Raw genomic sequence first — 14,426 nt, 5'->3', positions numbered from 1 at the left:
TCCTCCGTCAGTCCCTCCCCGGCAGCGCGGGGCGGGGGCCGGCGCGGCCGCCGCTCGGCGCCTTTAAGGGAGCGGGAGGGAGCGGCGAGGCGGCGGCGGCTGCGGTGGCGGCGGCCGCGGCGAGCGGGGCGGGGGCGCGGGGCGCGGCGCTCGGAGTCCGCTCGCGGCCGGAGGCGGCTGGGCGGCCGGGGCCGGGCTGGGAGCCGCGAGGAGCGCGCGCAGCGCCGCCGGAGCCCGCCGCCCGGGCCATGGCCAAGGCGGGCCGTGCAGGTGAGGGCGGGCGCCGGGAGGGCCGGGCCGCCGGCGGGGGGAAGGACTCGAGCGGCTCGAGGTAGGGGGGGCCGCCGGCCCAGGTGAGCCCCCGGCGCAGGTGGGCGGAGGTTCTGGGCGGGCTGAGCGGGCGGCGGCGCGGCCGGCCTCCTGGGAGCTTGGAGAGGGGGCTCCGCGCGCCCCGCGTCCTTCCTGCGCCCCCAGTCACCTCGTGGGACACCGTGTCCCCTCGCCATCGCCCCTCTGGAAAGGGCTAGGTCCGCGGCGCCCCTGCCTTGCCCGGCGGAGGGGAACGATCGCCACCCTCCCGAGACCCTGGGCAGACCCGGGCGCGGGGACCGAAGGCGAGGTCCCGCGGTTGCCGCTCCATCCCACGCCCCCCCCCCACCAACCCCAGCGCCAACTAGGACGCACCCCCTTGTCCAGCCCCTCTTTCTATCCAGGACGCGACAATCCCCACCCACCCCCCCTCCCCCCGCCCCCAGCTCAAGCAGGAGACCCAGATTTCTTCTGGGGAAGGAGGGGTGCTCAGCTCCGCACCGGCTAGTGAGCCGTCCCGCCCCCTCCCCCTCCCGGACCCTGGGAAGCAGAGCCTCAGGGGCCGAGGTCTGAAGGGAGGGGTGCTCTTCTGCGGTCCCCAGGGCTCTGTACTCCCCCAGACCCAGGCCGTGTAGTCCGGGGTGTGAGGGAGTGGGCGTTAGTCATTTGTTCATTCATTCAGCCAGACGTTCATTCACCAACATCTGCTTTGTGCCAGGCCCAGAGCTGGGCACTGGGATGAGGAGGTGGACCAGACGCTGCTCCTGTTCGCACTCTCTGGGCCCGAGGGTGCCTTGGGAGGGCGCTGCAACCAGGGTGGCAGCAAGCCTGGCCGCAGCAGGGCCGGCTTTCGAGGCTGGCATGTGTAAATCTCCCGTGAACTCACACCCAGCCTGTGACGTTGGCAGGTGCCATGGCACCCCCTCGGACTCAGCAATGGTTTGGCACGAATCCCACCCTCTCTCCATCAGTGGTGGCAGTGATGGAATGAGTGTGAGTTCACTTCTGCACACACTTGGAGTGGATTCTGCTGGGCTGTGTGTATGTAAATCTGCTGCCACCCCTCAGATGCTGCCCTGATCCTGGGCCGGGTCCCAATGCCCTTATACATATGCTGGGTGTGTGCTTTGGGTGCCTGAGAATATACTCCCGTTCTGTCCCCAGGAGTCCTGTCGGGGTGGGGCTGGTTGTGTGCGTGCGACACAGCCAGTGAGGAACACATCTAAACACCCCCTTTCTCACTTCCCTCCCTTTTCCTCTCCAAAGGGAGGCTCCATGAGATGACGCCCATGGGGCTGGAAAAGGCGGTCTCCCTGGATCCTTGCCCACCCCTTTCCTCCCACAAGAGCACATGGCAGGTGTGTGTCCCACCCACTTTCCTTGCTCCCTGTGTGCATGAGTGTGCAAGTTCATGCACATGCCTTGCACACATCACCTACCCGAGCACCGTCAACACAATAGCAGTTAACCATCGCTGCTTTAACTAGGCTCCAGGCAATGTGCACCACCATCCCGGGAGGCAGGAAGTGTTACTCTTCCCTTTGGAAAACATCTGCAAACAGAAACTCAAAGAAATATCTCCCTCCAGGTGGCCCAGAGGGTCTGGGCAGAGCCTGGATGTCAGGCCAGACTGTAAGGACTTCTAACAATGGATTTTCTCCATTGCTACCCTCAGAGGGTCCAGCCCCTCCACCTTGGTCTGTGGGTTGTTTGGTCTCTAGACCGAGAGTCCGTGGGAATTTGTTCTTGTGACAGGTGAAGAACTGCTCTGCCCTGAGCATCGGTGCCTCGTGCTATTCTAACATCTTGTCTTTCCTTCTGCAATTTCATGCTCAGCCCTTTCCCTCAGGGCAGCACAGACCCCCCCTTCTCCTCCGTGGGTCCAACAGCCCAAGCTCCTCCCTCCCACACTCAGCTGCCACCCCAAGGAGCCTTTGGGATCGACCCTAGCAAGATCAGATTACTCCTCCTCTTCTGAGCTCTTCCAGGGTCCTTTGCATTTTGTAAAAGTCTCTCCTCTTCCTAAGCCTTCTAAGCTTGCTGACTTGAAGACAGCAGGCACTAATGTGTGCATGGAGATCGAAGTTTGTGAGGATGGACTGGTGAGCTTTACAACAGAGGGAGTCCTCGGAGACAAGAGCTCAGGTCCTTCTCTTTACGGCTAGAGAAACCGAGGCCCAAGGAGGGGATGTAACACAGACAGGGGTGTAAATTCAGGACCATCTACTGTAGACGGACAGACTGATAATCAGAAATGATCAGGCCTTCACCCTGAGGGTGACATTAGAACTGAGGAAGGGTGAAGGCTGTGAGAATCTGGCCTGTGAATGAAAGAGTCTGCTCTGTGGCCTATGAGGTGTTCTGTCTAAATCTGGCCAAGGGGGCCATTGGCTAGAGATAGAGGTTTGGGCCTCAGAGCCACCCTAGTGCCTGACTCCAAGGTCATCGCACTATAGTCTAGTGAGAGCAGCCCAGACTTGTGCAGTGCACACCCTGAGCAACCAGCCATGGCTGTGTCAACGGAGTCACACAGGAGCTGAAGGGAGGTAGTGAAAGGAGCTTCCATGTTGCCAGGAGAATCCAGGTACAAGAGAAAATGTAATCAAGTCTTAGAAAGGATTGGATAAATGGCACAGGGTAGATCCCAAATGGGAAGATTTCAGTCACACAGACCAAGATGGTTATGGTGCCCTGTTTCCAGTCTTGAGAGAAAAGGCTAGGCAAGGAGAGCCCTTGGTCTTGGTTTGAGGGAGTGCTTGATCTACTGGACAAAGGAGGAGAGATGCTACCTATGGGATGAAAGTCTGTGGTAGGGAGGAGAGTGGGGAAGGTCCTGGAAATGACCACATACAATACAGAGCTACCTGGGGGGCAGGCCTCCAGTGTGTTGTAGACAGGGAGGAGGCCAATGGAGGCTTGAAACAGTGAGGCTGAATTCCTCTAGAAGCTGGGCCTTTAAAGGCTGGCAAAATTTGGACAGAAAGGTGGCAAGGTGCAGGTAAGACCTCCTAGTCTTGGGAATGGGAAAAATGTGCCTGTAGAGGGTATGAAGGGGGTGGGTGGGGAGGAGGTGCCCAAGGGTGGAGAAAGCTGGCTGGCTGGGGAGAAGGTTCCTGGAAGGGTGCAGGGGGCTGCGAGAAACTCTGGAGAATATGGAAGATGGGAGGGACGTGTAAGGTTTGGGTGTTTTGACACATCCCTCCTGGGAGGGCAGAGAGAGAGGCCAGCTGGGCAGGGCTCAGTAGAGAAGGGTTTGCACTGGTTCCTGCCAACCGCTGGGCCCCTCCCTTCCTCCCTTAGCCCCTCTGGCCTCAGCAGGTTGGCAGGCATGTCAACCCTGGGGGCAGGGCAAGTGGAAGGCCCCCGATGGGCAGGAGTCGAGGCAGCAGCCAGGATGGTCTTGGAACCTCTCTGGCTGGGCCAGCGCTGCTGTCTGGAGAGGCCAGGCAGGGGCTATAGGGCTGGGCCTTCTTCCAGGCTGGAGGAACCAGTTTATTTGCTCCCAGGTGTTGGGGAGGAGCCAGCAGGCTGGAGTGTATCAAACCCAGTAATTTGAGTCAGTAAAATACTGATCCTTTAGGAACAGAGCTGGGGGCCTTCAGAAACTCATGTTCAAAATGTTCGCCAGGAGCTGACACTGAGGCCTGGGGAGGGGGATGTATTTGCCCAGTGGAAAAAGGTGGTGGCAGAATTGGGCCCAGAACCTGTGTCTCCAGAGTTTTGGTTTGAACCCGGTTCTGCTGTGTCAGCTGCCCTCTCACCATCCCAAAGTCAGACCTCCTCCTGGGCCTCTGCTTCGTGGTCTCCTGGTGGTGTGTATGGGAGGGATAGGGGTGGGGGAGGTAGCTGGATCACTCAGAGGACAGAATGTTTTGGAACTTGGGAAAGGGACCAGCTCTGGGATTCTCAGGACTTTGGGGAAGAGCCAGGAGATTTGAGGCACGACTCAGAAACTCCCGAGCCTGGGGTACCAGGATGGCTTTGCTGTGTATCTGCCGAAGGGCCTCATGATTCTACGTGGAGATGGCAAATGCACCTTTGCAGGTTCCTAGGGAGCCATGCGTGCATGCTCAGTCACTTCAGTCGTGTCTGACTCTGTGCGACCCCATGGACTGTAGTCCTCCAGGCTCCACTTACCATGAGATTCTCCAGGCAAGAATACTGGAGTGGGTTGCCATTTTTTACTCCGGGGGATCTTCCCGACCCAGGGATCGATCCCATTTCTCTTACATCTCCTGCTTTGGCAGGCGGGCTCTTTACCACTAAGGCCACCTGGGAAGCCCCTAACAAGATGGTTAGGGCCAAATCAGACACCAGTGCCCCAACTCAAAGCCCTTCTAAAGCTCTGCCTCCAGGAAGCCTTAGTGGCCTTCTGTGCAATCGTAGAAGTGGTGGAGCTTGGGCCTGTCTCTGGTTCCTCTGCTGAGTTACCTGTCATAGCAGTCAACCTGGCAGGCCCCAGCAGGCCCCAGCTTGAGACCCTTTGGTGCCTCTTAGCCCTGCCTGTGGTGAGGTGTGTGGGGTGGTGAGTCAACACAGCACCATTCGTAAAACAGAATCCCACAACAAGCACATGATCCTGGGCCCAGAAACCCTGGTGGAAGTCTTGGTTGGTGCTTGGGAGTCCAGTGTTGGCACACAGAGTCTGAGGACGTGGCTAGACCCCCTTTTCTGGGGCCCTGTCTGTGTCAGACTGGCCAGAATGTGTGATGCTTTCTCATATATGTCTTAGTGGACTGTGATAGTTCATGGCTAGAAGAGTCTTGGAGATCTTCCAGTCCTACCTGTTAATTATGCAGGTAGGAGATCAAGGCCAGAAAGGCAAAAGGTTTTTCTCTGAGCTCTGGTGTCTTCAAGAACAGAGGGTGTGAACTCCCAAGACCAGTGAGGCCTTGAGGACTAGGGGCTTCTTTTCGATCTGGGTGCCTCCCAGAAATTCCCTGGGATTCCAGGCTTGGGAGAGGGTCAGCGACTAGCATTCCAGAAACAATCTGGCTCATTTTGGGTAGCAGTCAACATGCTTTCCTATCCAACAACATGTCAGCGTTTCTTTGAAGTAGGGCTGATGTCATTCCCATTTCATGGATGAGAAAACTGAAGCCCAGAATGGTTAAGTATCTGATTGCAGGGTCACACATGAAGTTAGAGGCAGAGCTGGAATTAGAACTTAGGTCTCTTCTTCTCTTGGATTCAGCATTTCTAGGAATTTGACTGTGTAACAAAGAATAGACCTGGCCCTGTCACTGGTTGCCTTTGAACTGCCCCTCTGGGCCTCAGTTTTCTCACCTGTAAAAGAGGAATGAGAAGGAAAGAGTTGGGGGGACAGGACAGCTCTGAGCGTGCTCTAGCTCAAACACTGCTGTCTTCCTTCTCAGCCTCTCTCCCCATGGCTTTATCGCGCCTTTAGGCCCTTACCTCCTCCCATCTCCCTCCTCATGGGGACCCTCCCAGAGGCTAGTGGGGATGGGAGGACAGATGGGGAACTGAGGACAGGCATTTGGAGAGCACCTGCCTCCTGGGGGTCCCAGGACAGCCTACCACCACATCTGCAGCCAGAAGCTTCTTGGAAGGGGGTGGCCAGGGCCCCCAGGGAAAGGGCTGGGGGTGGGAGCAGGGAGGAGAGAATGCATAACAAATGAGTTTGGAAATCAAATGGGATCTGAGCTCCCCACCCACTCCCTCAAACCTCTTTATACTCCCTCTTTTAAAATTCTTGTTTTCTGAAGAGAAGGAAAATGCTACCGGCACCCCTTTTGCAAACGAATGGGTGCCTTAGTGAGTCACGCAGGAGGTAAATGCCACCTCCAGGGCCCCACGTCTATTTGCCTGCGGAGGCCTGCACAGCTGTGTGGCCACCAGCCTCCATGGGGGTACACGTGTGGGGTGCCCCCTGCCTGTCAGAGGCTTTGGGGTGGGAACTGGGTGCCTGCAGTGGAGTCCCCACCCTGCCTCCTCCAGGCTCTCTATAGGGTGGCATTTTATGAGATTCAGTTGTGGATGGGACCACGGCTCAAGTTGGGGCCAGGCTGAAAGCAGGCGTGGCCACTTGGAGACTAGGGGAGGGGGATGGCTTGTAGGGGCTTAGGCTGTAACCTGTCCGTGGGGTGAATTCAGGACCTTCAGGGAAGGTTTTGTGGCTGTGGGGCTGCCAGGGCTGGGGCCTGGGGGGGCAGGTGCTAATGAATCTGTCTTTGGAAACCAGAGTTCAGGGGCATTAAGCTCTTCTCTCCAGGTATCCTGGCAGGGGCATGGTGTGTGTGCTTGTCTGGAGTTTCATCTTCCTTTTGGATGGTCAGCCTGTTAATTTGCAGACTTGGGGCTGGGGAGGCCAGGGAGGAGGTATTCCCCCTTCCCAGATGACCTGTTATTCCGGGGGGAGGGAAGTGACCGTCTGTTAGCTGGGGATGCCAAACAAGGGTTGAAAGCAAAAATAGAAACACATCGGGCTCTGTGTCTGGGAGGGGCACCGAGTTCTGGTGGATCCGAGAGGCCTCTTCCGAGCCGTCTGCCGCTGATGCTGTGTTTGCTTGGCTCAGTGTTTGCAGAGTATGTCACTCCTGCGCTCCTGACCTCCTCAGGGATGGATCTAGGTGTGCGGGCTCTGGGCTCGGGCTCCAGGGACTGCAGCTCTTCCGTGAGCCTGTCTTCAGGGGGATTGGAGTGCCCGTGGCCACCCATCCATCCCTCAGATACCTCTGACCTTCCCTGGACAGCTCCCGAGTGGTTCAGCTCACTGCTGTCTGGATCAGAGCTCCTTTTGGCCTCCCGTTCCTTTCTCATCCCCCGACTTCCCACCTCCCATGAAGCTGGTCTCAGCTGACCGACTCTGGAATCATCCCTTGTGGTAAAAAGAGCTATTTTCAGCCTTCCCATTACTGCCCGGGGGTGGGGTGGGGTGTTTATCCCTTGCTGCCTTTTTGTTTCCTTCTTGTACAGTGTAAACTGGAGTGATGTGGAGAGCATTCCACAGCCCCACCTGCAGGGTCCCGGCTGGCAACTCCCTGGTGCTGTGATTTGGCACCAAATGCAAAGCCTAGGGGGGCAGAGGCCACCTTGGGCCCCCTCCCTGTGCTATAGTCACCCCAGAGTAGCAGGGGGCACCAAGCGTCCTATGGAGTCACCTCGGCCTTGGCTGGTGGGGGCCACTCCCCTGCTGCTGCCCCATTCAAACTGATGGCAGCCTTTGGTGACCTTACCGACAAGCTGGCCAGCTCACTGAGGTGGCGGGGGGGGGGTTCTCTAAAGGAGCCCCCAGCATCCTTTGTTGAGTCTATGACAACCTCCACCCCCAATCTGGTCTCCCCACACCCTGGTTGGAGGCCTGGGTCCCTCCTGGTCTCTGTTCCCTGGTCCACACTGCAGGTCCTGGGGTGATCGGAAGGGGCCCCTCTGTCCTGGTTTTTGGGCCTCCCCTTACCTCTCCCCCGCCCTTCTGGGGAGCCTGCAGGTGGCAGAGCCATCAGTGGTGAATTGGCAGGTGCACTGGGAGCTCCCGTTAGAGGCAGGAGAAAGCCTCTCCCGTATGGAGCAAGAGTCTGGTGGGACAGAGTGGGGACATCTGGGACTGGAGAGAAATTGTTCCAAATAACTCAAAACTGTTGGGAGCCGAATTGGCAGAGCAAAACGAAAGTACAATAGATAGCCGAAGCTATTAATCACTAATTATCTCCTAAATAAAGTAATTAATGGGTATTTAAGTGGCATATTTATAAGACACCAGCAGGTCTTCAAAAACCACATTATTTTTTTTTTTTTCCCCAGAGCAACTAGTTAGGCCAACTGTGCCCTGCTTGGGAGACTGGGGTTGTCATCCCACCCCCAGGCCAGCCAACCTCCCCACCCGCATCCCCGGGCAGGGAGTGTGACCCCATCTGAGCTTCTCCCTTTGTCATCACAAACAAGGAGCAGAGCTCCTCTAAACTGACCTCACTAGTTTGTCCTAGGGACCACAGGAAGTGCCTGCAAACCCCTGGCAGTGGTGGAAAATGCTGCACAGAATTTAGTGTTAGCTGCAAAAATAGCCTTGAAGTTATATGCTACAGCCCCTTGATGGTGCCCAGTGCTGTTTATGGCCAGGGTCAGGCTGCAGTCGGTGGCTAGAGGCATTGCTATTTTTTTTTTTTTTTGAGTTGTTGCTGAATGTGCGGTTGGGTCAAGGCTTAGTTTGTGGCGTGGCCTGTGGTCAGCATCATGGCCCGTTTGAGATTGGGTCCAGTTATTCTGTGATTGGGGTTGTGACTTGATCTGTGGACAGCTGTAGGTTAGGCTGTGGCTGAGGTCAGGGGTGGGCCGTGGCTAGTCTGAGGAAAATTCTGTAGCCTGGAGTCTCAGCCTTAATCCTTGAGTCCACCCCTGGACTGATGGAGCTGCCTGGGTGCCCTGGAGACTGTATTCCTTCCGGATCCTCCAGGATCTGGGCTTCAGGTGCTGGGAACCCCAGCACGCAGGCACTTCTGGGGTGCCCGGCATGTCCCCTGAAACAGCCCAGAACACAAGCTCATCAGTGGTGCATACAGCAGTTTGGGAGATAGTTAGGACCTGTTTCTATAGCAACCAACCCCCAACCAGCACTGGTTTCCTTCAATAATGCCTTTTTCTGGAAGCAGCTTCTCCTAGCCTCTTGTTTCTCCCTGGGTGGCCCCATAGCCCCCTGAAGGCTGAGCATGGGCTGGTTGGCCCTGATGGATCTTGTCAGGCTCATCCTGACCCAGAGAGGGGGCCTGAGGACATTGCCTATGGGATGCTTTCCTGAGAGAGGGCCCACCTGAGATCTACCTGGTGCTGGGCCATGCTGAGCATAACAAGAACTTTCTCTGTGCCCAGTCCTGGGCTAGGAGAGGCTACAGGCCTGGGGAGGATACCTACTGGGTGTTTGCCTGGAGGAACCCACAGCCCAGTGGAGCAGGCAGGCCTGGACCTAGTCTGCAGCCAGGTGCTCTGATGGGCACAGGTAGAGGATGTTACGAAACAAAGAAGAGGTGGGTGCCCAGACCAGCGTGGGGTTCAAGGAAGGCTTTCAGCAGGGGGATAGGGGCTGAGGATGGAGGGTATTTCAGTTACCAGGAGCTTCAGGAGCAAAGTCTTGGAGAGAAAGAATATGGCATGGTGGAGCAGGGGTGCTTCCCAGTGGTGACATGTTACTGGAACCCAGACTGATGAAGGGTGGTGGGGCTCGGAGAGATAGCAGGTCCTGGCTTTAGGTAGGATCTGGGAGAGGGGGGCAGACAAGACACAGCCCCAGGGAGCTGCGCCAGCAGAGAGGAGAGAGGCCAGCCATGCACCAGAAGCAGCCCCAAGAGTGTCAGGGCTCAGGCTATTCTAGCCTCTGGGTGAGGCGAGCAGTTTCTGCCCTGCCTTCGGGGCTCCCATTCCAGGAGCTGCAGGAGAAGGAGAGGTGCCCACCCTTGGGAGCGTCCACTGTGAAAGGATCAAAGAAAGCCCTGTGGATATCATGATTTATTTATTTTATTTAACAAACCCTTTTATAGCACTGTCTGAGTGCTGGGCACTATGCCAAACCTTTTTCAAATATTCATTCATGTGATCCTTCTAGCAGCTCTAGGGGAGGACTGTTATAATCCCCATTTTACAGAGGAGGAGACTGAGGCACAGCGTGCTGTAGTGACATTTATTAAGATCACTTACATGAGAAGTGGCAGAGCTGGGATATGAACCAACCCTTCCCTGGCGGCTCCGACAGTAAAGAATCTGCCTGCAATGCAGGAGACATGGGTTCAGTCCCTGGGTCAGGAAGATCCCCTGGAGAAGGGAATGGCAATCCACTCCAATATTCTTGCCTGAAAAATTCCATGGACAGAAGAGCCTGTCTTTTCACTACTGGGAGCAGGAGGGGACAGTGAGAGGCGAGAAAGGCAGGGCTCTGGGAGGAGGGGCAGAGAGGAGGTGGGTCACATCCCTCCCTCCCACTCCGCACCCCCACTAGTCCCCTGTCCCACCCCTGCCTGCCTGTAGGAACCTTTCCCAGATTCTGTGCATCTCTCACTGCGTCCAACATGTAGAACGACTCCTGGGACCTCAGGTCAGAGCTGAGGAGCGGTGAAGTGTGATTCTATGTGTGTGTGTGTCTATGTGTGTGTGCCTGTGTGAGCCACATTTGGGCTCTGGACTCTACATGTCCTGGCTTCCCAGGTGGCTCAGTGGTAAAGAATCTGCCTGCAATGCAAGACCTGCAGGAGATATAGGTTTAATCCCTGGGCCAGGAAGATCCCCTGGAGGAGGCCATGGCAAACCATTCCAGTAGTCTTGCCTGGAGAATCCCATGGACAGAGGAGCCTGGCAGGCTACAGTCCATAGGGTCACAAAGAGTTGGACATGACTGAAGTGACTTAACATACGTGCATGCTCTCTCTATGTCCGTGTCCACGGGGCCCCCACTGTCCTCAGGGCAGAATGATGATTTAGCAACATCAATGGTCAGCAGTTAAACCCAGATGCTTGTGCTTGTAGAACCTGCCATTCTCGTGCCCGTGTGTGTGTATGTGGACACAGGAGACAGAGACTGGAGACAAGGGACCTGCCTGAATGAACCCTTTTCTTCTGAGGCACAGATTTCTGGGATCCAGCAGGCTGGCCAGGTCTCAGTTTCAGATGTGTCCTCAGACAGGACTGGGCACAGAAGCTGTGGCCATGGTCATGGGCAGCAGGCTCATTGCGGGGCACCCACTTTGGCCAGCTCAGAGGTGCTGTGACTCCCCAGAGGCCTGGACATTGGCCGGTGTCACTTGAACCCCCGCAGGGCCACAGTGGTCACAGCAGACGCCCATGTTCCTTCCCTTGCTCTTACTCTTGAGAAATTTCTGGATCCAGCGTCTCTTGGAAATGGCCTAAGAGATTGATTTGACTCCTATCTCTCTTCCCTCCCCCGCTCCCCCAGCCTGGCCAATTCTGCCCCCACTTCCTTTAAGGCTCAGTTCTGCCTCCTTCTCCAGGAAGGCCTCCAGGCTGCCTGCCTCAGGGAGGTGATGTCTACACCTCTCCAGGCTTGGTTGATGTGGTATTTCACCCAGGGGCCAGGCTGCCCACCCCTCCTTTGTCCCATGCCCTATGCCAGGCCATGTAGGCTGGGTCCCGAGGCTGGCACTGAGGCCGGGGATTGAGCCCATTCAGCTTTGTCAAAGTACCTACCTCCTGGGCAGCATATGGTTCAAGGTCTGGCCCAGGAGGAGTTGGCCAATGCTGCCTGCCTCCCTCACTTTACCGGGCCAGGGCTTTCCTTACTGTGGAATGTCTTTCCCCTCAGACTGGGCTCCCAAGTGCAGGGTGGTGTCTCCCTTCTGGGGTGGGGGGCGCTGACCTTCAGGCCGGGGCTGCCCTGGGGTCCCCGGTAGAGGCCAGAGCACCCTCTGTTGGCTCCTGTCTGTCTGTCCATCTTCCAATTCCTGTGTCCATGGGAGCCAGGGCTAAGGTGGGGAAGTGGGTGACTGCTGGCTGCACTCATGTTGGGGAGACCCAAGCCTGTGACAAGGTCAGGGAGACTGCACTGGGCCTGATGGTGGCAGGCAGATGGATCAGGAGAGGGGTGGGGATGGCTCCCCGCAGCCCCTCCCCCTGTACCCCACTCCTCTGAGCTCTGCTGGGGGACCAGTGCATCATGGGGTGTGAAGGATCATTTGTTTCTCTGGATTGCCAGGGAGGGATTGGGGTATTCCCCTTTCTCTTTTATCCTGATTTAGGGTGTTTTTTTTTGTCTGTGCTGGATGGCTTGTGGGATCTTAGTCCTCTGACCAGGGATTGAACCTGCGCCCCCTACATTGGAACCACTGGACCTCCAGGGAAGTCACCTGATTTAGAGCTTTGAATAAGTATGATAGAGAAGGTGGGACAGAAGAAGAGTCTGTTGGAGGATGTAGGCTGAGCCCTGGAGATCCTGCAGCCTGGGGGAGAGAAGCGAGGAAGAGACCTGGCTCCTGCCCTGAGTTCTTCTGCAGAGCACACCCTGTCTGGTGGTCCTGAGCACAGGCCCTGGAGTCAGATGGACCTGGGTTCAGATCTTGCCTCCATCCCTTATGAGCTTTATGACTTCAATTGAATGACATCACACCTCTGAACTTTATTTCCTGAACTGTAAGATGGGAGTTCATGACACCTGCTCGATGGGACTTGGTTAGGATGACTTTAGATAATACCTGTGAAGCTGCCAGCAGATCATTTTTTGTTCATTTGCTTGTTTAACAAACACCCCTTGGTTCTCTCCCGCCTGGGACCCTGTACTGGACACAGAATGCAGAGAGGTGAAGGGCAGGGACCTACCTCAAGGAGGTTGTGCTTCTGGGCCTTTGCCCTCACTGATCTGGGATCTAGGCACCCACCTTCTCTGACTCTCAAGACCATATGTGGCCTTTAGTGACCTGACCTGAGACCCCCTACCCCTTGGGAGACTTCCTGAACCTCTTGGGCATCTGGATCCCCTCTTCTGGAAGTAGGCAGGTGATAGACTCTGGATGGAGGTGAGAACCTTAAAACCCACCTGTCCTGAGCTCCCATTCATGACAGGCAGGTGAGCCCTACCTCCTCAGGTTCCATTTCCTCCCTCACCTCTTCTTATACCTGTCTTCCCCTCTGTCACTGGCTCTGGCCACGTGGGTTTCTTTCTGCCCCTCACAGGTAACTTTGCCCCTGCAGTTCCTTCATCCAGGAAGGCTCTTATTCTCATCCTCTGCCTGTCCATGCCATGCGTGTGTGCCAGGAACATGCGTGCACACACACGGATGTACACACCAGCGCTTAGCATGTCTGGCTCTTGCTCACCATTCAAGTCTCCACTGATCCTCCACATTTTCAGAAAAGTCTTCCCTTCATGCCCTCCCAAGACTCTGTATCAGTGTTTTCCTTTTTTGAAATATGACCTTTGCCGTTTGCTAAAAAAAACCCCTGCATGCCGGAGGAAGAGATGAAGGGAACATCTTCCTCCAGAAGCCAGGTGACGGCTGCTGCTTAACATGATCTGTCCTTTTTTTTAAAATAATTTTATTTATTTGTTTTATATTTGGCTGTGCTGGGTCTTCGTTGCTGCTCGAGCTTTTCTCTAGTTGTGGAGATTGGGGGCTACTCTCCAGTTGCGATTCATGGCCTTCTCATTTCAGTGGCTTCTCTTGTTGCAGAGCATGGGCTCTAGGGGCCCGGGGGCTTCAGTAGTTGTGGCGCATGTGCTCAATAGTTGCAGTTCCTGGGCTCTAGAGCACAGACTCAGTAGTTGTGGCACATGGGCTCAATTGTACCATGGCAATGTGGGATCTTCCCGGACCAGGGATTGAACCTGTGTCTCCTGCATTGGCAGGCAGATTCTTTACCACTGAGCCACCAGGGATGCCCACATGATCCGTTCTTATAAGTTCTTTTTTGCACCAGAGTAGAAAACAGCCTCTGGAAAGGTAGGTGTACACTGTATCTGGATTCTTCCAACTTCACTTGCAATAAATCCAGGGTCTTAGAAAACATCTACCTTTCCAGAGGCTGTTTTGAGCAGCCTGTCTGCAAAGAGGGAAGGACTGTAGTAAGTTTAAATAAACTTAGAGAGTGTATTTAAAAACAAGTGAAAGTATGCATTTTGAAAACAAAGAGGATAGCACTAAACCAGATAAAAGATGCTTTTGAAGAGAAAATCAACTGTAGATATTGACCACAAAGGAGACTCAACACTCAGGTGAAGGGTTCATGTGGAAGGAGAAACAGCACTGGTTTAGTGTTTATAACTCAGTAGGTGACAGAGTTCTTTTGACGATGGAGCTGAATGCCCTTGTCATCATCCCTCGGTGGATGTACAGATCCACGCGTTCATGCCTGTCTGTTCTCTAGGCTATGATGACACTGTGAGAGACACTTGAGGAAAAAGGGCATGGTGGAGGAGGGAAGGGACAGTTTTACTTTCTTCCTAGCACTTGCTACCGCTGAAAGGATTATTGCTGCTTCCTTGTTTTAAGTCTGCCTCCTCTGTCCCCCTGTAGAGTGTAAGGTTTGGGAGGGCCCCACTCTGTCCCTCTTATTCACCTCGATGTCCCCAGCATCTAATACAGTGCCTTGCGGGGTGGACAGCTCCCTTTGACACCCTCAAAGCCCCACTCCCTTTCTGCCCATCTCTAGCTGGAAGAACATCTCCT

The 14,426-nt window shown here is 55.5% G+C and overlaps 1 protein-coding gene across 1 annotated transcript in view; it reads left to right on the top strand.

The window, feature by feature from the left end:
- The first annotated feature begins 212 nt into the window (after positions 1 to 212).
- PITPNM3 (PITPNM family member 3) overlaps positions 213 to 14,426 on the top strand; it is a 92,552-nt gene continuing 78,338 nt past the window's right edge. Inside the window, exon 1 of the mRNA XM_081579651.1 lies at positions 213 to 270. Within this exon, the coding sequence (XP_081435777.1) occupies positions 249 to 270 (22 nt within the window). The 5' untranslated portion in view covers positions 213 to 248. The remainder of the gene's footprint in view (positions 271 to 14,426) is intronic.

The sequence above is a fragment of the Giraffa tippelskirchi genome, chromosome 3, assembly GCF_054371585.1.
Source record: "Giraffa tippelskirchi isolate mGirTip1 chromosome 3, T2T-mGirTip1v1.2.pri, whole genome shotgun sequence".
Classification (NCBI taxonomy): Eukaryota; Metazoa; Chordata; class Mammalia; order Artiodactyla; family Giraffidae; genus Giraffa; species Giraffa tippelskirchi.
Note: the sequence above shows the minus strand (reverse complement) of the source record. Positions and strands in the feature narration are given on the sequence as shown.